The sequence below is a fragment of the Pleurodeles waltl genome, chromosome 3_1, assembly GCF_031143425.1.
Source record: "Pleurodeles waltl isolate 20211129_DDA chromosome 3_1, aPleWal1.hap1.20221129, whole genome shotgun sequence".
NCBI lineage: Eukaryota > Metazoa > Chordata > Amphibia > Caudata > Salamandridae > Pleurodeles > Pleurodeles waltl.
Window position 1 is genome coordinate 1,943,046,393 of NC_090440.1, and position 26,690 is coordinate 1,943,073,082.

Genomic DNA, 26,690 nt, shown 5'->3' on the forward strand with positions numbered 1-26,690 from the left:
TTGTCCTACCACGGCATCCATTCTGTCAGTAGCTTCCAGGCAGTAGTGCTGGGTGAAGGTGTGGGCACGTGTCCACGTTGCCGCTCTGCAGATCTGGCTCAGAGGGACTCCTGCGAATAGATCTGCCGAAGTGGATACCGCTCTAGTGGAGTGCGCTCTGACATTGGATGATAACGGTTTCCCTGCTAACTGGTGGCAGAGTTGTATGGCAGAAGAGATCCAGCGCGCTATGGTCTGCTTAGTAACGGCCTTGCCTTTATTGATCCGCCCATAACTAATAAACAGTTGCTCAGATTTACGGAAACTGCTAGTCCTTTGTATATAGAATTTTAAACATTGTTTAATGTCTAGAGAATGTAATGCGCGCTCCGCTGGAGTTTGCGGATTTGGAAAAAAAATTCTCAAAACCACTGGTTCATTTAGATGAAAAGTCGATGGAACCTTGGGGATAAATTTTGGATTAGTTCTTAAAATGACCACCTCTGATTTGAATTGTAGAAAAGGTGGTGAGACTGTGAAAGCCTGGATATCACTAACCCTCTTCGCTGAGGTGAGGGCCAGAAGGAGGGCTGTTTTCAAAGAAATATATTTGAGGTCTGCCTTATGAATGGGCTCAAACGGATGTTTCATTAATTGGGAGAGCACAATATTTAAATGCCACGGAGGTGGAGGACGGTGAATCGGTGGAAACATCCTGAACAAGCCCTTTAGAAATTGCTTTATTATCCTGGATGACCATAAAGATGGTGAATGAGATGTTAGTCGGAAACGGGATATAACAGCGAGGGGAACCTTGATAGACGAATGGGAAAGGCCTGATTTAGCTAAATGCAACAGATATGGTAGAATCTGTTCAGGAGAGGACTTCAGAGGTTGAACACCATATGCAAAACCTTTTCCACTTGAACTTATACGTCCTGTTTGTAGATTGAGCCCTGGCACAGACAAGTACCTCACTGCAATCTGAAGGGATATCTAGGCCGTCAAATTCATAGAATTCAGGAGCCAGGCTGATAATCGAAGAGATGTCGGGTTGGGATGACGGACCTGCCCCTGATTCGTTGTTAACAAGTCCGGCAGTGTTCTGAGCCGTATGTGAGGATGCTCCGAGAGTAATAGAAGTTCTATGAAGCAAAACTGGCGTGGCCATTTGGGAGCAATTAATAGAAGCCGGCTTGGCTCCCTCTTCATTTTCTGCAGAAGTCTCGGGATTAGTGGAAGCGGGGGAAAAGCGTATGCATAAATCCCTGACCATCTGATCAAAAACGCATTCCCCTTTGATCCCTTCTGTGGTCGCCAGCTTGCGAAGTGTTGGCATTTCTTGTTGTCTCTGGTCGCGAACAGATCCAGACTGGGCTTGCCCCAACGATGAAAGAGGCGGTCGAGAACTGACTGATTGAGTTCCCACTCGTGGCAGCTGGTTCGAGTCCTGCTTAAGGCATCTGCCCAGGTGTTGGAGATCCCCGGAAGATGTTCTGCTCTGATGGATATCTGATGTTGAATCACCCAATGACACAGTTTCTGTGTTTCTAACGACAATGCCTGCAATCTTGTGCCCCCCTGTTTGTTGAGGTAATGCATGACTGTGGTGTTGTCTGTTCTTATCAAGACTGAGGAACCCCTGATGTTGGTGAGGAAGGCCTTGAGTGCCAAGGCAACTGCTCTTAATTCCAATACGTTTATGTGATGAGTCGACTCCTGAGTGGACCATTTCCCTCTCACTGATAGATCTTGCAAATGTGCACCCCATCCCTCTAAGGATGCATCTGTTATAATATGCATTGGCTTGTCCTTCAGGAATGAGAGACCTTCCGAGATGAGGGGGGTATCCTCCCACCATTTGAGAGCTTGTTTTGCTGATGGGGTTATCCGAACTACATTGTCGAAAGATCCTTCTATTTGTTTCCATTGATTGTCTAATTGCTGTTGAAGTGTTCTCATGTGCAGACGACAGTTTTCTATCAATGGAATGCAAGACGAAAGCATCCCCAGAAAAGACTTGTAAGTCCGAACAGAAGCGGACCTTCTTTTGCTGAGACGTGTTGCTAGATCTTCAAGTCTCTTTCGTCTGTCGTGCGAAGCAAAGGCTCTTGCTTGGACTGTGTCCAAGACGGCTCCTAGAAAGGTGATGTACTGGGAAGGATCTAGATGAGACTTGGGGTAATTGACTGTTAAGCCTAGTGTCCCGAAGAGAGATAGACATGTCTTCGTGTCCCTGGCAGCTTTTGACATTGTTCGTGCCTTTATTAGCCAGTCGTCTAAATACGGGAACACCTGTATCCCTAGTTGCCTGAGGTGGGCTGCAACTGGTGCCAAAACCTTGGTGAATACTCTTGGTGCCGATCTGAGGCCAAAGGGCAACACTCTGAACTGGTAATGAGTGTCTGCAACCCTGAATCGTAAGAATTTCCGATGACTGGGGTGAATGGGGATGTGGAAATATGTGTCCTGGAAATCTAAGGATGTCATAAAATCCCCCCGGTTGAGTAGGCGCAGGACGTCTTGAAGGGAGATCATGCGAAAAGATTGCTTTTTGAGGTATTTGTTGAGAGAACGAAGATCTAAAATAGGTCTCCAGTCTCCTGTTTTTTTCAGTATAGGAAAGAAGTGGGAGTAAAAACCTGTTCCCCTCTGGTACTTTGGTACGATCTCTATTCCTCCCTTCTCCATTAAGATAGCAATCTGCGCCAGAAGTTCGTTGAGATGGGCCGGCGGGGGACCTCTTGGTGGTACATGAGGGGGAGGCTGATTGAATTCTAGTGTATGTCTTCGGTTGACAATATTGAGCACCCATTTGTCTGAAGTAATTTGGGACCACTGGTGGAGGAACTTGGAAATTCTGCCCCCTATTAGAGTGTTGATATAGGGGTTGGATGCAGGCATCTGATGAAGGTCAGTGCTTTCTTGCTGCCTCTTTGGCTTTGTAAGTCGACTTTCCTCTCGCTTGCTGTCTGAAATGTGTGGATGACTGTTGTCGAAAGGAATGTGGTTGTTGCTGGCCAAAGGTGGAACGAAACTGTCCCTGGTAAGAGGAGTATTGACGATACTGATGTGCTCCGCCTCTATAAGAAAAGGTTCCTCTCCCTCTCGCTCCCCGAAAGGGCTGTCTTTTGTATTGTAATGCTGCCAGAGATCTGGCTGTCTCAGTGTCTGTTTTGATAGATTGCAAAGCATCATCTACATGCTTGCCGAACAAGAGTTCACCATCATATGGCATGTCTAGTATCTTTAATTGTACCTCTGGTCTGAACGATGTAGCTTTCAGCCACCCTTGACGCCCGAGTACGGCTGCTCCGGCTAGCTGGCGAAAACCTGTAGACAAGACGTCTATGGCGCAGTCTATTACCTCAGCCGAGATCTTCTCACCCTCCTGTAAAATTTTGCGCGCTTCTGCTCTACTATCTTCAGGTAACAGATCTATAAACTGCGACATATCGGACCACATCTGGCGGTCGTACCTTCCTAGGATTGCTAGGGAATTTGCTGCTCTAACTGTAGTGGCAGCCATCGTTGAGAACTTTTTCCCAATCGAATCCAACCGACGTCCCTCTTTATCTGGGGGGGCAGTCAAAGATGAAGATGGATTTCTGGACCTTCTCTGAGCTGCCTGTAATATGACCGAGTCTGGTTTAGGGTGACTAACCAAACATGCTGGAGAATTGTCCGGTGCTTTATATTTTTTCTCAAGTCTCGGTAATACTGCTGGTATGGAGGATGGAGTCTGCATGACCTTAAGACCCTCTTCCCAAATGAAGTCAACAATGGGTATAGCTCTTACTGACTTCCTAGTATCCTCCTTGAAGTCATATAGAAAACAGTCTGACTGCTTTGATGTTATTGGCAGTTGAAATCTTTTTGCAGCTCTTTCCATTACACTATGAAAACCACCAATATCCTGCGGTGGAGAGTCTACTGGTGGAGGCGTAGAAGGAGATGGTGTTTGAATTTGATATTCATCCCATTCTGGAATGATTGAGTCAGTGTCCTGAATTTCACCTTCTTCCTGCTCATCCTCAGACGAAGGTGGATCAACCTCCTGTCCAGATGAAGGACCTGGGATAGGTTCCGTAGATTCAGATGGTCGAACAGGGGTGGATATTGGTGTATGCGAAGGTTGTACCGGGGTAGAGGAGCCAGGTGGAGGAAATCTAGAATAATAGTCCTGCATCATTTGCTGTAGGTTAGCTATCAAAGAGACAGGCATGTGGACCGTCTGCTCCTGCTGCTCTTGAGGTTGCAGGTGACTCTGCCTCTGCTGAACTAAATAAAGCTGGTCACTTTCTTCTTCATCCTCCTCCTGACATTTAATCCGTAGTTCTGAGGGGCTACGTGCCACTGGGAAAAACCCATCATCCGAATATACATCATCCTCCTCCTCCTCCTCCTCCTCCTCATCAGCAAAGAGATGTTGCGGAGGTACTGGTGTGACTTTACTAGGTGATGTATGGGATGGAAGTAGGAGAGAAGACTTGCTTTTTATTGGTAGAATTCTCTGAGGTAGGTAAGGAGATGCTCCAAAATGCTTGGGTATAGGATCAGGAAATTGAGGCGTTGACGGAGTCTTCGTCAGTGGAGTCGTTATCGGTGATGCGAGCATCGACGAGGCTGCCGTCGACGGAGGTACCGTCGACGGGTGTGTCGTCGATGGAGTAGTCGTCTCTGAGGGCAAAATGGATTGCCGCGCCGTCGCTGCCTCCGTCGGTGGGATCGTCGATGAAGAGCCCCGGAATTTACCCATCGATGAGTGCGTCGACGATAGAGACTTTATCTTCTTACCCGTTGACGGTTTCTTTGTAATCTTCAAGGTGTGAGCAGGTGATGGACCGTATTTTAAGCTCACCGACGTTATAGTCGTAGATGACAGTAGAGACGAGGTAACAATCATTGGCGACGACGGAGCCGTAAACGTGGCCGTCGCTGTTGTCGTCGATGAAGGAAGACCTGCCGTCGACGATGCGCTCGTCGACGGTGTGGATTTCCTGGACGTCGACGGGGGCAGGGAACTCGAAGATCTTTTGAGCTTCTTTGAGGAGGAAGCAGGTGTAGATGGCTCTGAACGAACCTTACCACCAAGTTCCCTGGATGTTGAAGCGTGTTCCTCAGGTTTGTCCTTAAATGCATGCAGCTTCTTGGCTGACTTACTGCTCTTGGGGGAGAAGCTCTCCACAGACCTCTTCCTCTTCTTTGAGGCCACTGATGTGTCGCTGTCCTCCTCCTCAGAAAGAGCTTCTCTGGCTTTTCTTTTCTGAAGCCAAAGTAAGAGCCTGGCTTCCCTGTCTCTCAGAGTCTTGTTGGGGAAAGTCCTGCCGATTTTACAGTCCTTGACCTTATGCTCTGGATGGAGATAGTATATGCATTCCTTGTGAGGGTCCTCACAATGAAGCCTTAACTTTCCACAGGTCTCACAAGGTCTAAACAAACCTTTTCTTGCTGTAGACATGATGGAAAAAGTACTACAGTAAGAACAAAAGTGAAAGTTGAAGAATATCTCTTGAAGAGAAAGTAAACTGAGCAGAGCTCAGGGAGACTCCCTTACACACGACGTGCGGTAGAAAATCTGAGAGACTGAGCCTCTGTGCTGTGGATTCTAAAGTGGTGGTCTCGCCTGATTGGCTGAAGTTTGGGCCTTTTCTAATGAGGCTGATAGTTACAAAACTGAATGTGTTTTTTCCTACTGACTACAGTGAAAAAAAAAAAGTTTTTTCTTTAACTATTTATTGCTTTCTATGTACCGTGGGACTCCCACTTCGACGACGGGGAATGATTCAAGCATGTGAATCTATGAAAGATACCCTAATACTGGAGAACTAATTACTTCACATTCTAAACAAGGTAATCCATTCTCTTTGTGATTAGTAGGATACCTGGAGAGTTAGTATGGCCAAGGAACCAAGGATCTCCACTCTTGTAGCAATCATTCAACAGATAATGGACCCGGAGTCCAGCTGGCATCGCTAAACCCTGGAGTACGGGTGCATCCAGTATTTAAACATCTATGGCAGGTGACTTGGCTTCTTCTAAAATCAGTTTTCCTCTTGAAAATAATGTAATACATGTGCATGGTCAGAACCTAAGTCCTCTGCTTCAAGCAAGGAGAGCATATGACCACATTTGATATAACCTCCCGTCCCTCCCTCGCCTTCCTTCTTAACCAATGAGGCCCCTAGCCTCTAACACACCCCTCCCTCCTCTAAATAAAAACTCCCTCTGCCCTTCTTGTCCTGTTCTTTTTTGTCTCCATGTGGACTTTCCTTCTCCCGTCTACTCCCTTCAAGGCGTGGCCTGGGGGATTTCGAATTTGGCTTCCCCACCGTGAGCAGAGCTCTGGGTGGTGAGTTCCTGGCTGGGCAGTTTTTCCTTTCTTCTGCGTGGCTGAGGTTGGAACGCTGCCTGCAGGAGCCGTGACGGAGTCTGGCGGTCCTGCTGTAGCTGAGGCTGTGCGTCCGGGTCGGCGCCTTGTAGGATCTCGGCGCATATTTGAAGCATGGTAAATGGGTGGTAGGACGGGGTTGTGGCTGTTTTTCTTTATTTGTTGTGATGTGGGCTGGACTCCTGGTTTGGGCTGTCACTAGGTCGCCTGCAGGTGCGGCTCCTTGTCTTGCGGAGGTCCCCTATTGCCTCATGCATGGCTGTCATGGTTTCAGAGTGCTATGGGTGACTTTTTCATTATTTCGTTATACTTCTGGGTGTCATTTCTACGTCTGAGTGTCACTTTCTCGCAGGCGACGTCTAGCGATACAGACAGGGGTACTATGGTATTCTTGTCATTTATCAAGAATCCTCTACCTCACATTGTTCAACTGCGCCGCCCTGTGGCCTTTGTTGCCATCACTACTTGAGGCTTACTTTGCTGAGTGTGGACCTGGGACACTGTTTTTCCTCACTTTGGGACACTGTTTTTTTGCGTGTCTCTCCCTGGCATTGCAGTGATGAGGGCCAATGACCGGATATGGGTCATTATACCGCGAGATGTGTGACTTTTGGCTGAGCTACCCATGGTCAGGTCTCCGTACCTCAAACTGCCAGTTGTGGATTTTGGTCCAGGGCAGTCTGATGTCCTTTCCCTGCTGTCCTGTCTTAGGAACCATGGCAGTTTCTTTCTTTCTTTTGTGGGAGACTGTGTTCGGATTCCTTTCTTTCACTTCTCTGCAGTCCTTACCGCAGCTTCGGCTTTGAGGCTACTGGGCTGCCTGATTCCTGGCTTTGCATTTGGTGGTTGGCAATTGCCTTTCTGGTGGCTGGGTTGGTTTTGTGGCCTTCAGATGAGGTTCTGGGGGTCATTTTTGGCCTAGGGGTTCAGGTCCCCAACCCTCGTGCTGCAGCCTGCATGTTTCTGTCTCCTCTCACATTGCGTGTTTCAGGTCTTCTTGCGGGGGTCTTTGTGGTCCTTTCCCTTCTTTGCTTTTCAGTGGCGCGTACTGTTGCCGCTTCTGGCTCGTTAGATGTTCCTATTTCCCACATCCACAGGTCGTCCCTTTCTGTGGTTTGGATGGGATCACCTCTTCTGTGAGAGAGGTGTTACGGAGCTTGGTCATGATACCTGGTGCTTTTGGGCGCAGCCTGTTGGGCCTGTTGCGGAGGCCGTGACTTGGACGGTGTGCCTGTCCCTGCTTCTTTGGCCGCCGTTTAGGGGCACACTCTACTTCCTGGGTGCAGAAGTTTGTTTCCTGTATGGTGGGGGGGCTCTTCTGGCACCTGTGGGGGTTTTCTTGTGGGTGTTGCGTCCTTTCTGATGGCGAGGTTTGTGGGGCTCTGTTTTCCCGCTATTCTCGCTTGCTGGGTTACCATGCCCTCCTGGTTCCCGTTGGGTCCTGGTTCTGTTGGTGGGGCAGGTTGTTTCTCTGCTTCTTTTCCATCGCTTTCTGCGGTTGTTGTGCCCTTCTTTGGGGGGTGGGGGGTAGGGTTTCCGCCACTGGACTCTATTTTTGTCTCCCCTGCTCGGCTTGGCTGTCTTTGGTCAGGTATGCAGTGCTCTCTCTGCTGCCACTTTTGTACTGTTCGCCTCTGGTTTCGGGGCTGGTACTACTGGAACAATGGTTTTGTTTCCTCGTTTTCTCAGCTGCTTTTACGCTCTACTTAGCACTGGTCTTCATTTCGCTGCTTGTGGCCTTTGGGGTGGCTGCTGTGTGCTATGGTCTGTTGGCTGCTATGGTACAGTGTGCAGAGTTGTTGCAGACGTTTAGTTGTCCAGCTTCCTTCTTCCCTGGAGCTCTGGCTGAGGCCAGGGAATGCTTTTTTGGCTTGATGGTCGGCGGTCTTGTGAGTTGCTGCCTTGCTGCTCCTTCCGTTGTGTGTTGGGCTCTCTTGGTGGGCGATTCCCTGCCCTGTTCTCCGGGGCCTTTCCTGCATGTTTGCTTGTCTTGCCCTTTGCACATGTGTCTGGTCATTGGGTCTTGGTCATTGTGGCCTGTGGCTATGCTGTGGGCTTCAGTCCTGTTCCCCCTTCTGTTGGCACTCTCCTGCCTTCTGTTGGAACTCTCCTGTTGGCGGCCGTGGGGGGTCTGGTTGGCTGTTTGGTTGGCATTCGGGGGTTTGTGGGAGGTTGGGGCCTTACGTGTGATGCCTGTTTCTGATCTCGAGGTCAAGGCTTCTTCCTTCATGTTTCTGTCAGTCGAGGTTGGCGCTTGGGTCAGTCCCTGGGGTGTTCAGTGCTATTCCCCACCTTGTCTGGGATAGTATGTGTTATACCCATGCAACATACATTTAATTTATGTTCGGGTGTTGTTTACACCTGCGAGTCTCTGGCCTCTCAATATGCGGGCTTCTATTGTGTCGCTGTTGGGGCTGGTGTTGTGGTTGTTCTTTCTCCTCCGCCTCTGGTGGTGGTGTCGTTTGGTGCCTTGTTTTGGGTCAGTGTCTGGCCTGGTGTTCTGTGTTCCTTGCGCCACTCTGAGGTCTTCGGCCCTCTGGGTGGCTGTGTGGCAGATGGTCTGGTGCTGCACTCTTTCATTCTTTGGCACTGCGGGCCCGTTCCGCCTCCCTGGGCGTGCTTGCTCTGGGCTTTTTGCACCTGTCCTCTGAGCTTGGTTCTGTCTCGGATTGCTGTTTACCTTCAGAGGGTGGACTTGTCCAGACGGTTTTGTTGGCGGCACCTTTCCGCTCTCTTGCTTATGTCTCCCTACACCCTGGCCTGTTTGTTATGTTGGTCGGTGGCGGGGTGTTCTGGTGTTGGGCCTGCTTGTTTCTGTTTTGTTTGACACGAGGCTTACGTTTGTTCCAGGGGCTGTTTCTCTCCAGCTTGAGTGCCGACTGCTGGCCTTGCCCCTGACCTTGGGGTCTGTTTTGACCTTTCCTCCTTCTCTGTTGGCCTGGCTTTTTCTGGTGCAGAGCTTTATGTGGGGTTTGGGGTTTTTGTTTTGCCCCTTGGTGGATCGAGAGCGACTTTTTTTCAATTCTGGCATGCTGGAGGGGGGCGGGGGAAGGGGAGTTGTTGGTCTTGTATGGGATCTTCCCTTCTCCAGTCTCTCCTCTTCTTTACGGCTCTTCCTCTATATGGTTCGGGTGCTTGCCTTTGTTCCTGGTTTGGTGAGCCCATTCTCTGGTTGGGCTTACCGGTTAGTGTTGGTGGCCTTTTGTTCTGGAAGCTTTGGGCTCTTCATCCTTGGTTTTGATTGGCCTCTATGGTGATTGCATTGCAGGGGGCCTCTGGGTTGGGGTTTCCTGGGCTATGCCTTGGGCTCCCCCATCTATATTTGGATTCTCTTTTCGTATTACTGAGTGCGACTTTCTGTTTGGTACGCTGTTTGGGCTCTTTATCTTTCCTTTGGTTCTTTCTGGCTCAGTTGTCCGTTTCTTTTTCGCTTGCTATGTCTGACTGGTTAAGAAGGAAAGTGAGGGAGGGACGAGAGGTAATGCATACATTACTTACTGATAATGGCATTTCCCCTAGTCCTACTCCCGTGCCTTCCTTCTAGTTCGCTCCCACCCTGCTAGTACGGACCAACTGAGTGTATGGGTTTGCTTATTTACTTATAACAGAGGAGGGGGGGCAGAGGGAGTTTTTATTTAGAGAAGGGAGGGGTCTATTGGAGGCAAGAGGCCTCACTGGTTAAGAAGGAAGGTGAGGGAGTAGGACTAGGAGTAATGCCATTATCGGTAAGTAATGGATGCCATATTCTTGCTAGTTCTACATGTGTTTCTATGAGGGCCATTAGCTAAAGTATCATCAACATACAACAGCAAATGTAGTATTCTGTGAAAGATGAGCACTGGTCCTACTTTACGGCTATACTTAAAATAAAAAAAGTTGTAAGAAAATAAAATATTAATACATTTCAATGCAGGAGTACTCTGCTTGAAAGCGCTCTAGAACCTTTGCCTGACACGGGGATCACTGACAAACCGTGCATTGTTTAGAAGTAAGATACAAGAAAATCCAATTTCTGAGCTAATCAGCAATCTCCCCTACGTTTTCAAATCCTTCTTTCACACGGATGTGCAGAGAGACCTTCAGATCCACAAACTGTAGTATCCAACTTTCTAGCTTCCTTTCTCAACAGGTGTCCCAAATGCAGTGTGTCCATAAACAGCATCTTAGGAACTTCTTCCCTAAGACATAACCCAACATCCTGACCTGCATCCTTTCTGTTTTCTGACTGTTCGATCTCAACTGGCCTGCCAGTTCATATGCGGTCTCACAAACATTACCAGTGATTCAAGCTGCCAGGCCTTTCAAAGTGATTCAGGGATCGTCAAGAACTCTCCAATAAACAAACAGATCCTGGTAAAATCAAGCTGTCCAAAATGTGCAGAAGCACTCACTCTGCACTGTAGGTGCTGAGCAAGTACAGGGGGTGTTAGAGACCTCTGGGGGTAACCAGGAACCCAGCATGTGAAACCCATGTTGAATGATGTCCAGTGAAATGCCGCCAGGATGGCAGGTATAAAAAAATAGCGGCTGTTCCCTGGCCCATCTTACAACTACAATATGTTCTAAAAGTGGAGCACACAAAGGAAGAGTTTACATGCTTTTCAAAAATGTGTACATGCCTCAGATAATATTCACAAGTTGCAAACAATGATCACTCTGAAGAGCACAGCCTGCTTAGTAGCACAGATTGGGCAGCATGTTTCTCAAACATCAGTTGGTTTTAGAGGGCATGCTGGATGAGTCAAACTGAATAAGTAGGACTATTCACCGCAGAAGAGTAGTAAATGTGTTAGTAAAAGGCACACTGTGTAGTCTCATGCTCCAAAACACAAACGTAAACACCTACTGACTTAATCACTCTCAGGCCTGTACAGGTACTTCATCATTAGGCTATCCATCTGCTTTTTCCTTTTCTTTTCTTCCTTCTTGCCATGCTTGCTCTCCTGCTCAGGGCTCTTCCTGTCCTGGGTACCCTCCCCATCAGATGAGGGATCCTTTTTCTTGGGGCCTTTCTTCACACTTCCACTACTTCGGTAGGAGACAGTGGAGCTTGAGGAGGATTCTGAATCAGAGGAAGATTCAGAGGACTCTGAATCGGTTTCCTTCTTTTTGGATTTCTTCTTAGACTTTTTTGCATGCTTCTTAGAGCTTTTCTTTTTGCGGTCTTCCTGTGAAGACTCCGATGACTCTGACCTCTTTCTTCTGCTTCGGCTTCGTCGACTATGTGGCCTGGAGACTTCCATAGCTGAAGCAGACCGCCGAAGACCCGAGGAATGCTCTACTGTCTCCACCCTTGAGCTCTTTAAGCTTCTAACGCTTCTCTTGTCATCCTCCTCCTCCTCTGAATCATGCTCTAGGCTTGTCCTCTTAAACTTGATTGGCTTATAGTTCAAGACTTCATTGATAGCAGCCTCCAGATCAGGGTCTAAGTAGTTGCGATGACCGACAGGTCTGATATCGGAGCCTTCTGGCTGGTTTTCATCAGAAGCCTCAGTCCGAGGTCTTGGAGGGACTGAAAAGCTACGGCCAGTTGAATGCTGACTATACATTGATCGACTGTCACTAGGGGCGATGCTGGAGGCATCATCAAAGTCAGTGAATTGGCTTCTTGACAAGGACAGTCTGGAATCAGAGCGATTGCTTGTGGTGGGACTACCCTGTCCATAGTCAGATCTACGGGTGAGAGAAGGGCTGATGGCAGTGGAAAGTACCCCCAAAGGATCATCGTGTCTTGATGTACTACGTCTTAGGCTAGGTGGACTGGACATAGCAAAGCTCAATGATGACCTTAAGTCATCATCGGGATCCAGCCCCCGCCGCAGGGAGGCCCGGCTCGTGGAAGCAGACACAGCTGAAACCTTGTCAAAGTCGGGGCTTGCAATCGACCACCTTTTCTCTAAGCCCTTCCTGGCTCTGCTAGAGGCCTCCGAGAAGGCCTGGGAGATCATTGATCCTCGGTCATCCAAATCTTCACTGCCTTGAGATTTCTTCCATGAGCTCACAGAGTAGGTCTCGTCCAGAGCATTCCCCACAGAGTTCCTCTGGGACTTCCGGAAAGATCGATCCGGAGAGGTGGCCCTCTCCTTCAGGGTGGAGAATAGAGAGTCCTCGTCCCCTTTGCCGCCAATGGAATCCTTCAAGTTAGCCCGCTTCCTGTAGCTAAGAGAGCTCATCACAGAGATGGGCCTCTCCTCTGGCTCCTTATAGTCTTTTCCCTCTTTGCCTTCCTTGCCTTCCTTGCCCTCCTTTATGTCAGAGTTTGCTGCAAATCTGGAGAAAGGGGATAAAGACATTGATACAAAGAACACGCAGACGCAGAGATGGAAACAGAGAGAGAAAAAGAAAGACAGATATTAGCTTATGGAAATAGAAATGTCATAGAAACTATTAGGCATGTGAAAGACAGGCTCTGGTATTGTGTAGACTAGTTTAAACGATCACTGTGTTGGCCAACCAGTTGGCGTTGAAGACCGCAAACAATCTTGAAGGCTGCACAGCCAAGGGCATATGAGTGAAACATGAATCGTCTGAGGACAAGGGGTAACTATAGAGAACAGGCCTTTGAATGCAGAGTTAACTTATGTATTATGACATCTGACATAAGATTATCAAGCCGCAAGTGACAGCCACATCAACCTGTAGGCAGTGATAAGGCTCTGTGGCCACAGTGTGTCAACAGGGCGACCTACAGCTGACAAAGGGGGTACTGGGGATGCACTTCCAGATGGCAGTCTGCGTCATACCAGTACAATCCACAGTACTCAATGTGGTAAGGAGGTAAGTTCTGATTCTCTCATTGTACGGCCCTGTGAACAAATATCAGGAAAATGCTTCAGTGCACAAGTCGTCTCATCCGTTTCAAGGAGGGCACACGCATGTTTCAATGTTAGCGGCCGAGGTAAACTAGGGACGCAGGTTGGAAAAACGTGCCGCTGCTCAGTAGGCGTTGTCATCATGAACCATATGCGCAGGTGCAGAAACTGATTTACGCACATGTGTACACCTAGGTTTACGCATCTGTATCCGCCTGTCTGTGATCTACATGCCTGGTCATCAGTTTGTGGGCATCGTTTGTGATGAACGAACACTTCTTAGTGCAAGTTGAGTGAAGTTGGTGTGTAAGTGACAATATCCCAGAAATCGTGTATCCTACTAATTTAAAACAAAGCTTTTCAGGAAAGTACGTAGTTCATGATTCAGCCCCTCTTAGGCATACTGGCTTCCGGAAGCAGAAATGCTGCTGAAATGGTACACACAACCTCGGACCGATTGAGACAACAATTTAGGGAATAAAACAAAAAGTGGCATGACAATCTTTTCGGCGCAGAGAACGATGCAAGCACAACGCTCACGCCACGAGGAGTGGAAAACTCTGAAGGCGGATAACACTGAGTTAAGCGGACAATCATTCGCATTTAATAATTCTGCGCGGAGATGGCCTGCGGAGAAGGTCAGCGCGCTCCAGTCACGCACATGAAGTGCACGTATCAATCCAAGATTGCTACAGCCGGTGGCACTCCCACGCCTGCTCCTCGCTGAACCCCCTCCCCGCCCGCTCCGCATCTCTACCTGTTGCTATGGAAAGGGAACGGTTTCTAATTGTCGCCCCTGGGCACACGGCGGCGCAGATGGGCGGACGCCCGCACACTGACCTCGAACTTTTCAAGCTGCCGTCGTCGGAGAAGGTCTTGGCGGAGCCTTTGTTCTTGGAGAGCCACGACTTGACGCCGTCCACGCGTTCCTCCAGCTCCGAGTCGCCGTCCGAGTCCCCATCGCTGTAGGCGAAAAAAGAAAGAAAGGCGGGAGGTTATTTACTGGCGGGGAGAGGGGCGCGAGGACACCGGCAGACGCGCAGCGGGGGCTGTGGGAGGAGGTAATGCCCACCCTGGACAACAAAACCACACAACAGGGGATCCTGACAAACCCCGAGTCCTCGGAGTGCAGTGTGGTGAACATGGTCATACGATATACACGGGAGCTCTGGGGCTGGATCTTTACACTGGAACAGTACAGCAGGGAACACCAGCCATGGGTTTGCAGGATGGTTAACGCTCGCTGCTGACATCTGAAGCTCACGACTTAGAATCCACGCAAGACCGATTCAGCCCTCATTCGTTCGAAATTTGGCAATGCAGCACCACTGAATTGAGTAGTAATAATACTGGGTGTTTGCAGTCTTTATAACAGGTGTATCATACCTGCCAAGTTTCCAATTGCTTATGTGTGGCATTTCGATGGTTTCAGTGTATTTAGGAGTGACATTCCACTGCCAAATGTGTGACGCTTTGAGTGTCTCTTTCTTATGAGTAAAATCAATCACTGAAGTCACTTCAAACATCTGACTCCCCCGCCCCCTTGGAGCAATGAACAACTCCAAACGGGTCTCGAAACTGCTGCAAAACCACTAACATGCAAGGACACATAAAGAGGGAAATAAAGGGGTGGCTGTTCAGAAAACTCACGTTGAAGCACAATCCAATACAAAAACATATTTCTTTCAAAGCAGGTTAGCAAAGTTAAAAACATGAATGTTATTTTTTTTTATCACTCAGATACCAATCCGCCTCATACAAAGCAAAGGCTACAGTCACGTTTACATTCAGCATATGTTGTTTCCAGAAAAAAAGTTGCTGACGTGGGGTGAGCCAAATAAATTACCTCCCCCACTCACTCAGAGATGGACTGATGTGCTAAATTTTTGTCCAGCTGAGACAGTCTCAATGTGCGGCTATCTTTGGCTCAGCTCTTCTTTAAAAGCCAGGGGCTGAAAGTTTTGTCTTCATTGTGCGTCACGCACCAGTGAATGGCCGTGGACTGGGCGAGGTTGCACTGCTGCAATACTGCCCTCGACTCTGGATGTCTCCCTGTTGTACTCGCTCCCTGGCTCTGAGCCCGCGGGTCGGATGCAGCCATATTTGTGAGTAGAATATAGTTCCATTCTTCCCTCCTTTCTGGCTAATCTGGGAGACTGGCGTTGGCCTGGCACTGCAGCCCTGTAGGCCCAACCCTCTTCACAGTGCAGAGCACTGTGAGGTGTAACAGGTACCAGAGAGACTTGTCTGCAGTCCTGAGAGATGGCAATGAAAAAGCAAGCATTTTCAATGCAATCGGGCACGATTTCGCGAGAGTCAAAGCTGTTGGCATTGTAAATGACAATGTCCTTCATTATGTATTTTGGAGTGGATGTATGTGGTTTGGAGTGGGTTGAATTGGAATTGTTAGTTGTGGAATTGTGTGGTGTGGAGTGGATGTGCGTAGTGGAGTTGCACGTCATGTGCATTGGAATTATGTGGATAGTAATTATGTGGTTTTGAGCATACTGGAAATATGTGGTGTGGGATGTGTGTCATGGAGTGTAATGATGTGTAATGGTATTTTGTGTTGTGTAGTGGTATGCTGTGGAGTTTAATTATGTAGTTTGTTTTTTTAATTTTGTGGTATGATGTGGTATTTTATGGTGTGGATCGGAAACATTTTGGGCGTCTTGTAGCAGTCTATTTTATACTGTGTGTAATTTAAGTTTAAAATAATGAATTACATATTCACAGAGCTTTCAGTCACAGGTTGTGACCTTGTAGCAGTAAAAATACACTTCACTTTTCTCCACTGCACAAATACTTAATTCTGTGGCTCTCTGGTTACACACAGGTCCCATGCAGAGCATTAACTAACAGAGGTTTCATAATGTACGATATTGCATTGCCCAATGAGTAACAACTTTCGAAATTAATTTTTCATTTAAGCTGCATGTTATTTTATGTGTACCTACATGTCGATAAAAGACCAAAAAATAAAAACCCGAGAGAATATTTTATTTTAGCCATAACTTTGACCCCGCCCTACTCACTGACCCGTCCCCCACTGCATGCAGCATCACAGTTCCCATACATCCTTAATGCACTTCGACTGCTGCACAGCAGTACATAATACTGCAGCCTCCGATGGCTATGGCAAGGAGGGTGGCACTAACCTGCATTTTAATACTGGGGTGCTGCACCCACCCTCTTCCTGTTACTTGCTCTCTCTGGTGGTGGGTGAGATCCTATTACAATAACCAACCCTCTATGGTCTCTGGCGGGAGTAGGCCCAGGTGGAGGCAGCTCACAAAGTTCTCTCTGGCTCAGTGAACAAAACAGTTCAAGGCTGTTATTGTTTCTTTTGCAGCTAGTACAATTTGCAGTCTAAGCCCAGCGGTTTACTTGCTGGTGCTTGTGGTGGTCAGAGCTGTGTGGCAGACATGGGTTGACACAGCTGTCATAGAGAACTGCATAAGAGGCCTCGCTCGGGACAAAGTTTGTGTGACAGCCACTGGAGGAGCTGCACAAACTGAGAATGCTATGCACCAAAATATTTGTGGATTAGTGGTGAAATGCTTTTTCACTGCAACAGATAAAAATATGCATAGTGCATCTCTCATATCGTACACTTGTGAATCGAGTCACGTTTCAAGAGTCAGGCTTTTAACATAACAACCTAATGCATTCTGGGAGTGGTTGACTGGCGTGCTTTTTGATACGTGATGATGAATAAAGATACATTTTAATTAGTAACTTGGACTTTTTGTCATTTCATTACACTTTGGAGTGCTCTCTTTAATTGGATCATTGCATTATGGGAGTTGTAGTTCAATTGACTCATTGGACTAAAATGTCAAGTTTTAAGTATTTTCTATATTCCCAAATTGTGGAAATACAGTGCCCTGAAGCTGTTTGTCTTTTACCGAGTGCTAGACAGAATTGAGCACAAGAGGTCTCCTGCTGAGTAGAATCTCCTCTCCCTGGTCTTTGCTGGTGGGTGTTAAGTAAAAGAACAAATTACAAATATCTCCATACACACCAGAAAGCCTTGCTAAACAAATGTAGCACACTGTAAAAACGAAAGCTTAGAAAGCGCTGCGCACAAGCATTAGCAAAGCACATGAAAACAGCACCTTCTGAAGAAATGGGCACTCTGCAAAGAGAAAAGGAGTACGTAAACACAAAGGGACATACACTAAAGGGGAAGGATACAATTAATAGGTCACTGCACCGGGGACAGAGCAAGACACGAGAAGCAAGAACATATAACACAAAGAAACCACATAGAAGCAAGCTCTGGAAAACAAAGCTTTCATTAACAAATCATCAGCAGTAGGCGGCTGAAAGCCCACAGACTGGACACAGCACGTCTCGAAGAGACCGCGCATGAGCTGCCTAGGCAAGACCCAAACAAAGCTGCTGCACAACTGTGTCTTCACCGGCCACCCGTGGGTAGTAGTGCCCCTTTGCTGGAAGGCGCTGCCAGAGATTATTCATTCATGCGCTGTAATGTAGCAGACTCGTGCAGCCATTGGACGGATGGCCTGCTCGAGAGACTGGGACAGGCCAGGCAGGGCTCAGGTTGACTGCTCCGAAGCCCAAGCCCGCCTTTATAAGAAACATAGACTGCCAGTGCCGTTCTCAAATATATAAAAGCTCACTTTGAGCTGAACAGAGCTGTCAAGTTGAAATTCTGAAGTGTGTGGTGGTGAGCACACCTCACATGATATGCCTTCTAGGCTGAGTGATTCTTAGCTTGTCACCTGTGTAACCAGCCTGACTAAAGCAGTGGCAGCGCGATGTGTGGTGCCAATTGCATTCAGTACTCACTGTTGCCAAGTTTCTTGTAAGTAAGGCGCTGTCTGCAGGCTCAGCATTGTGGCACCACAGTGTGTACTCTGAAAGAAGTGCGCTACTCGCGCTGCTCATGCAGCTTCTCCAACATCAGGGCTTGTGCCTCACAGCGCAGAGTGTCAGGAGATGCTATAAACGCGTGACTAAAGTTTTTCAGTGTGGTGATGCGGACCACCACACTAAAATGTGTTAGTCACACCCCTGATGTGTAGTATTTGGCAGAGCTGGGTCTATACACATGTAAAAGTTAAGTGAGCTGTCAGCCAAGGTAACAGCCATACACAAAGTTAAGAGGCAGTTATAACTCCTGTACCAGGAACAGACAGACCCAATTTTGGGAATTGAAAGGGGTGGATTGGTGTGTTTTGCGGAGTCAGGGGCACACAGCTACACCTCACCTCACACTCCAGGGTGGGATATTAAAGAGGGATATGACTTCTAGCGTGATAGATATTTGCACCACAGGGGTGGTATTCTTGTCCTTTCCTTTAATTTAACATGGAGTGAGAGTTCAAGTGGACAAGGATCTGGCTTACTGTATTTCAGGGCATAAGTCACTCCTTTCTAAGGCAAGGAGAATGTTGTCGAAGCCCTGGAGCCCTGCTTCTGCTAGCACAAGCTAATATCTTGAATTGCAGCATACTGCAGTTGCCTAAGCCAATGCTACCCCGAATGAGGAGGAAAAAACACAAATGGTTCCAAGTCCCATACAGCGACAACAAGAACATGGCCTCTCAAAATGGAGGCTTCGGGCATCCGGGAATCTAATGGGCAAAAAGCTACTCAGATGCTACACTTTGCAGCTGCTCGCTGCCTCCCAGCACCCAACACTGGACATGCTTTCTGTACACAGAGCTATTCAAAATGTCAACGTGGGTAAGGCGCCAAGGCCCCCTATTCCTGTTTGTTGAGGGCTACAGAGAGAACTGCCCCGGGGTTGAGTACACAGACAGCTCTGACCTGAACCCTTTAGAAAGCTCCAACAACTGCGTTGACACAGAGGAATTCCACATACAAATTCTCAGATTCACATTTGCTTTTGCCCACAGAGACCACTGCGGTACTCTGCTTTATGGAGGAACTACCAGCTCTTCTAACAAGACATCTCATATCTAGCACTAAGTTCAGTATACAGTATATTAACAGATTGAGTTGAACAGTGAGACGCCGGCATGGCAATGACACTGGTACAGGGAAAAAGAAGGATCAGGTTTTACCCCAGTGGTCTTTCCAGGTTAAGTTCCTGTGATTTGAAGTTGTGTTTAAACCCAGTGAGTGAGGAGGTAGTAGTTTTGAGGAAGGGTGTCCCGGAGAAGAGGACCAAGTAGTTAAGACAATGTGAACCTTGAAGGGCCTACTAATATTTGGCTGCACAAGGAGATGAAGAGTTATGGGACATAGGAAACCTGATGGGTGTGGTGTGTGACCAGTTATAAGAGGTTCGGAGGGGCAGTGTTTTTTTGTGACTTCATACAAAAGGGGAAGCATCTTGAATTTTGCCCTCTGGAAGGCAACCAAACTACTTGGTATCAGATAAGTAGCAATTTTGATGTTCTGGGAAGGCTAAATCGTGTCCAGATGGTGAAACTGTTAATCCTGTCATAGGCAGGCAGGCAAGCAAACTGATACCGTAGTGCAGCTTGCTTCTTAACAATATATTGTATTCACCTTTTGGAAAGACAGTTAGTAATAATGAGCAGGAGAACTTTAGGAGCAGAGGGTGGATGTAACTTAATAAGTCAACCAAGTAAAGTTAACTTGTGTGCCTACACCCCTGGGGTAGAGGCAGGTGTTAGCATGCCTGAAGGGTAGAAGAAGAAAGTAAGGTGGTGGCGAGGATGGAGAGACAGGTGGAAGCTGCTGAGGTAGTGAATTAAAAGATTTCTTCCTGGACCATTCTAATATTAGCAAACCAAAAGCCAAAAAGCCACACTGTCCCTCACATACTATAGACAAATGACATTTTAGTTTAGGAGGGGCACAAGGGAGGGAAAGAGAACAGGTTTGCATCTCGTCAGATTCTAGGTGTTGCAAGAAGCTGAAGAAGGGGAATATGTCACCAAGGCAGTTGGTGCAGTGGGCAAACAGGAGCAGTCCAATGACTTAGCCTTGTGGTACAATCTGTCTAAAAGGGTGGGGGTGGGAGGGGGGTGTTGATGGTGAGAGAAAGGAGCGTCAGGAGGGCAAAAGGTGGTGGGAAAGGTAAGAAGACGAGTCAAGTGCCTTACCTGTTAACACTTAGGGAGGTGAAGGCCAGAAGCATGGTGAAGTGCTTATCAAAGCGGTAGGAAAATGAGAACAGAAGAAAAGCCATAGTGGTAGCCAGATGCAAGGAAGTTTGCGCTGAAGAAAGAGCTGTTTCAGTGAAGTGGAATCTGTTCAGTTTGTAGTGGGTTTAGTAGGTTGACGAGGTGCAGCACTGAAGGAACACTGGTTGTCTGAACCAAAGGTGCAAGAGGTGCTTCCAGAGGAGTGGAGACTAAAAAATGCTGAATATGCCTGCGTTGCTTCTCTACTTCAGTCAATACAGAAGACACATGTCCTGACCACCTACCTCCTACATTAAAAGTTAAGAATGGGGCACCTACTGGCCACATAAGGAGGCCAGAAAGACTTGTAAAAATTAGCTTGTGGCGAAGAACAGGCTAAACACAGGCAATGGAGACTTAACATCAGCAGACAATTATGAACCCAAACACTGTCCTATCAGGATGGCCCTGGGGATGGAACAGCCAATCAACAGCTGCTCCTGTGTGTCTGTGAGAAGAAGTCAGATAGACGTGCTATTAAAGCACAAAACCGTAGTATTATATATAACACAAATGGGAAAAATACAAGTGTCAGCCTCCACATAGGCATTTTAAAACACCTCTCTGGAAGATAAACCTTCATGTTTCTTATGGCTCAAGGTGTCCCAAAACCAGATCCGCTCCGAATTGTCACCGCCCCTCAACAGGTTAGTACTTTGTGACAGCGCTTCTTTTAAACCAAAATAAGAACTAACACGACCACAAGCCAACTGTAGAGTTTGGGTGGAGTGTGCAGCATGCCCGAGAAGGTCATGGTAAACTAAGATTTAAAAATATCACCTGGAATTAAATGTCGTCAAACACAATTTATGTCGACACTGGTGTGCTATTAGTTTACTGTGCCCTGAACCACCTGGGAACAAACAAACGGAGTCGGAGCGGCGCGGGGCATTAATTGAGGGTGACAGGCAGGCTCCAGTGCCCCTCCGTCACTGCTACACACTATTACATTTATCATTAGCGGTTATGGATTCTCCTGCAGCAACTCTTCAGTCACCACCGGTGAATCCTCGGTGGGGGAAAAAAATCAGAGTTTCGCGGCTTCGGGGTGCGGAGCGAAGGGAGGACACATCTTCTGATAATGCGGCGTCCCTTGGCCTTCTGCTCCAGGTACACACGGTGTGATCAAGAGAGACTATTCCAACTAACAATATTACTAACAGAAAAGTTCACCCTCTCTTCTTCCCCAGAGGATGAAAAACCTCGCTGTAAATTAGAAAGAAACCATGCCTCTGCTTTGGTTGGGATACAATGATAAGATTTTCAAAGACAGACAAACTTAAACCCAAAGGGGAGATATAAAACATGAAAATAAATCTCGAATAATTCAGGGATGAACTAACAAAGGAAAGCACACTTAGATGTGACGTTGTGTGCTTGAGCTTTTAAGCCCCGCTGGCAAATACTAGGGTGCATTTCAGAATGAATTTTCTACAGAAAATAAGTGGAAGCCAAAATCTTTCACAAAGGGTTCAGAGGCCTACAGGCAAAGAAAGTGTGGCAAAAATGGGACATTACTTTTAATTATTCACATTGAAATAAAGCACATCATTTACCCTAAACGCCAGAAAGAAATGATCTTGGCCTTTCTTGGCACTTCACAAGAGGAAACACAGAAAACTGAGAACATTATTTTCAAGCAACTACAAAGTAATAATTTTAGTACACAGATCCCATCTTATAAAGTTAGGATCTGAACTGTAAACATGGTATGCAGGCTTAGACAAGACATCCTGCATTTCACGAATGCTCTAGGCAACAGTAAATTCCACTTCGAAAGTTAAGAGATTCAGTGAGTATTGCCCAATCACCTCAGAGCGAGGCTTCATTAAAACACCAGATCATAGGTAAAGACTAAGCAGGAGCAAGCACATAATTTGAATGAAACAAATACTTGATGCCTCATAAAATGTAAACCTGTAGAAGCAAAACCATGAAACCTCAGCTAATCTATTTCTTGTAGGGCGACAATACACATACATTTACATTTACTGTGTAAACGCAAAGCCCAACAAAAGCCAAAATAAACAGCACTACTAGAAAAGCAACAATTCTGCTAATGTAATATATTAATTATATGAAAGTCCATAAAAAAAATCGAATTTTCTTTATAGGCAACAGGAAAATCTCAGGAATTCCCAGGACCAGGTGGGGTCAGAGTGGTGGATTTGCTCTCCAAGACCTTTCTAAGACACCTGATGCCACTGGAACAAAAGGGAAGGTCTTAAAGGCAGGACAAAATGATGAATGAATGCGATGTTTCTAAAGTGCACTGTCACTCGGAAATGAGCACTCTGGCATTGTACTAAGCAGCAGTATAAGCCTTATCCAAGGCTTGAATGGAGAAATCTAAAGGAGGGCAAGACAGAGAGCATCAGAGGCTTTGAAAATCCACATCTTCAGAGTTTTTTTTAAAGGCATCTGCCATATTTATAAATCGGAGATGCATTGGCAGTTGGTTCCAGGCCTTGGGGCATATCACCACGAACTATTTTCCACATCAGGCTTTTAATCTGAAGGAGGAGGGCTTCACCAGATTTGCACAAGAGGATCTCAGTGTTCTCAGTGTCTTCTGGTGGCTGAATCTAGCCGTGAGATATTTCGGGCCCGTGGCCTTAACAGTGTCTTAAACAAGATTCCTTTTGGTACAAGTAGCCAATTGAGTCTTTTTAATGCCGCTGATGCAGAGGTCTGTTTAGGAAGCTGTAGCAGCACTCTGGCTGCTGCATGTTGAACCATCTGAAGGTTATAAATTAGCTATTTTGTGCAGCCCACATATAAGCTGTTGCGATAGTTGAGTCTAGACGTAATGAGGGCCAGTGCCACAGTTTTCCTGGCAGTGAGGAGAAGGAAGTGAAATCATTTCTTGAAGGGTTTAATCAGGTTAAAACCCATTCTGGCTGCTGCTGCCGCTTGAGGTTGAAATGATAGTTTGGTATCAAATTTGAACCCCAAATTCTTTGCTACTTTAACCATGCCTGATGGAGAGGGGAATGTTTGGTCACCAGCATGTGGGAGAAAAAAGATTAGATTTTCCAAAGAAGAGAATTTCTGTTTTCTCAGAATTGCACTTGAGATGATTGTTTTGCATCCATAAAATGACACTGGAGAGGCACTTTTGGAAATTCAGTTCTGGACTAGTTAATCCTTTGCCTAAAGAGAGAATCAACTGGGAGTCATCCACGTAAGAGGTGGTTCCGGTTCCATATGGGTCAATTAGAGAAATAAGAGGGGCAATATAGATATTAAAGAGAGCAGGGCTAAGGGATGATCCCTGTGAAACGCCCTAGTGATCAGTTTTTATTTGGAAGAAAATTCTCCTAATACAACAGTTTGTATCCTATTGGTTAGAAAGGATTTAAGCCAAGATAGGGCTTTATCGGAGACCTTTACATCCTGGGTATGCTGGAGAAGAATAACATGTGTGATGATACTGATTGCTTCAGAAAGGTTCAACAGTATAAATACCGCATCATTCCCAGCATCTAGGGTCATTTTAATGGTCTTTGAGACCTCAAGTATGGCCGACTCGGTGGAGTGTTTAGGTCTAATACCAGATTAGTGTGGATGGAGAGAGTTGGAACTTTCCAGGAAGGTGGTGAGTAGCTGGCTCACGGTTTCATCCAATATTTTAGTTAGTGCGGGCAGCAGGGAGATAGGCTTGAGATTGGACAATTGGTGGGATCTGCTAGAAGCCTTTTTTGTAACGGCACAACAACTGGAATTTTCACACTGACGAAACTTCAGCTGTAGCTAAAGAGGTATTGAGAATTTGGTTGATGAATGGATTTACTGTGTCAATGGCCTTATGAAGGACGGCTGGTGGACAGAAACTGTGGGGTGAGCCTGATTTGCAGGAAAGGATAGTTCGCCATGATAGTGACAGGGAGATAGCTTAAAATGTGGTTAGACTGGCCTTAGTCCCATTGTAAGGGTCGCTTGACACTCAGCCCCTTAAGGGATCAGCCATGGTGGTAGAAGTGAATCCCTGCTGTATACCCTGGATCTTTTCCACAAAGAAGGCTGAAATCTGGTCACAGAGGGCCTGGAAGAGGGGGATCGCTCTTGAAAGAGTTTTGGGCTGCAGGAAAATTTTTGATATGATGAAAATGGTTTTGGGGACCTGGTTGGCCTCTTCGAGTTTTGTGGTGAAATACACTTTTAAAAAAAAATCAGTTTATGGTCTGTTTTCTTGGCCTCTCTAAAACAAAAGAGATCGTCTGTACTATAGGATAGGCGCCATCTATGTTCACGCTGTTTACAGTGTCACTTTTCTTCAAGTAGTGCTGGGAAGGTTTCGTCCGGCCGTTTCGAATGATGGCGAAAACCATTCTCTTAGAGCATTGGGTCCTCCCCAACCATTAAAAGTAAATGGGGCACTTTGCCAGGAAACAACTTTAGACATTCACTTCTTCTCAAACACCACCAAATACCTTATCACGGCTTGCCTGCGGGACCACCTCAATGATGAAACTTTAAAGGGCAACTAAATAAACCATTGTCCTTTCCAGAAAGCTTCTTTCCTGGCAAGGTTCTTCCGCATGTCCTAAATAAACTCTTCCCTGTGTACTGTCTGAAGCAGTTCTCTTGTAGTGCAGCCCTCTCAGTGGTATCCTCTAAAAGCTGGTTTTATACTCTTATAGGCACAGTGAACGGCCCAAGTCCAGAGTAGGAGGAATGTCTTCTACACTCCGCTCCCATGGGGTAGCTTTCTGAGCCAACTACTGATGTAAGAACGGAGCTGACTCAAAAACCTGCAAGCTTGGCAGCTACTATAAAAATTGCTTCTGTGAACACTCTCACTAATGAGCTTTAGCAAAAAGAAGTCTTCACCTTTATATAATAACAAGTGTTCCCAGTAATAAAGCTAAAGTACTAAGGAAAAAACTTTTTTTGTGCATAAATGTCTGAAAATCCCCTTGTTCTCTGGGACTAGTGTTTCTGCATAATCTTGGTCTGCCTTCTCACATCCAGCTTGCTCCCTCTCTGATTTATTTTCTTGTCATATCAACAGATAAAACAAAAGAACAAAAATGCAAGTGGTACCCCCTTTAACATCTATTATCAATCACTTTTCTTGTCATTAACATGCATTTAATGCCACCCCTTGAATAAAAAAAGTGTGAAAATATGCATCCACTAAAAAAGAGGAGTGAGATTATTTTTTTCCTGGAAAGCACGTAGACACAGGTGGGAAGTTTGCACACCATCTACAACAGTATCATTACATAAAGTAAAGGTGCTGATAAACAACATAATTGGTGGGGGGCCTAAAGGCCTACGTTTGATAAGTAGGCATCCAACGAAGGTCACAACATATTGTTGATACAGTAATCCAGAGACAAATGGTGTTACAGAAATAGACAAGACTGCTTTGGTGGTGCAGCATCCCTGAGAGTCAAGAAGGAATCTGCAGTTGTTGGGAACAAGCTAACCACAACAAACTGTAGACCACACATCATCTGTTAAATCTCAGACATGAGGCTAGAATGTCATAGACAGATTGTCTTCTGAAGGCCACAAATTCAGATATAATTCTTATTCTAGCATTTCCATGAGTGTACAGAAGTGACTACTTAGATCACTCCACGTCCTCCACCAATTCATAGACCAAATAATCAGAAAAAGAGGTGGATTCTTCTAAGGCTGTAACTGAAGGGAGGCCCAGATGTAAAGCGCTCAGCATAAATTTTTTAGCACGGTTTTCATTCTCTCGTATTAAGCAATTCCGTTTTTTCCCTAACTGCCTTATCCAAGAGGGGAATAACAGTTTCTAGGACTACCTTAAGTCAAGATACAAGTCTACCTGTGACTGCTGTGATTGAATCTATAAAGAAAACCCCAGAAAGCTTGTAATTTCTGGATGGAATGTCAAACATCTGTAGCTCATCACAGAGGGGAAACAGTATGGGATGACTCAGAATCATCCTTACTCGCAAAATTAACTGAAAATTGACCAATCATCAGCACACTTTGATACAGCAACGTCACGAATAACAATTGACGATTAGGAATCTGGGTAGTTGCCAGAGTTAACAGCCTCTACTACTGCACCCGATGCATGGGCAGAATGTGGATTGCTATGGACTTCAAAATCTGACATATAAAGCAGACTGTGAGGAAAACTGTAATTAACAGACCTTTCCCACTCAGCTGTCGGTCATCTCAAACTCTTCTCATCTATAGGCACAGTATGATAATGTGCTGGCAGATAGTTTTAATGTCTTTGGGCACCAAATATTGCAGGCTGCCACCAGGCTTGGGATTATTGTGATTAAATCTGTTGGGGAACAAGTTCTATGAAATACTTTGAAATACCTTAACAACAGATAGAAGCTATGGATTGGATCTGTTCAGTTT

The 26,690-nt window shown here is 46.4% G+C and overlaps 1 protein-coding gene across 11 annotated transcripts in view; it reads right to left on the bottom strand.

The window, feature by feature from the left end:
* Positions 1–26,690, bottom strand: part of MYO18A (myosin XVIIIA) — an 805,500-nt gene that overhangs the window by 29,829 nt on the left and 748,981 nt on the right. For all 11 annotated transcript variants that reach the window (XM_069226228.1, XM_069226223.1, XM_069226221.1 and 8 more), the window contains 2 exons: positions 14,023–14,145; positions 11,217–12,640 (listed from right to left, as the gene is read on the bottom strand). In XM_069226228.1, coding sequence (XP_069082329.1) covers positions 11,221–12,640; positions 14,023–14,145 — 1,543 coding nt within the window. In that variant the 3' untranslated portion in view covers positions 11,217–11,220. The remainder of the gene's footprint in view (positions 1–11,216; positions 12,641–14,022; positions 14,146–26,690) is intronic.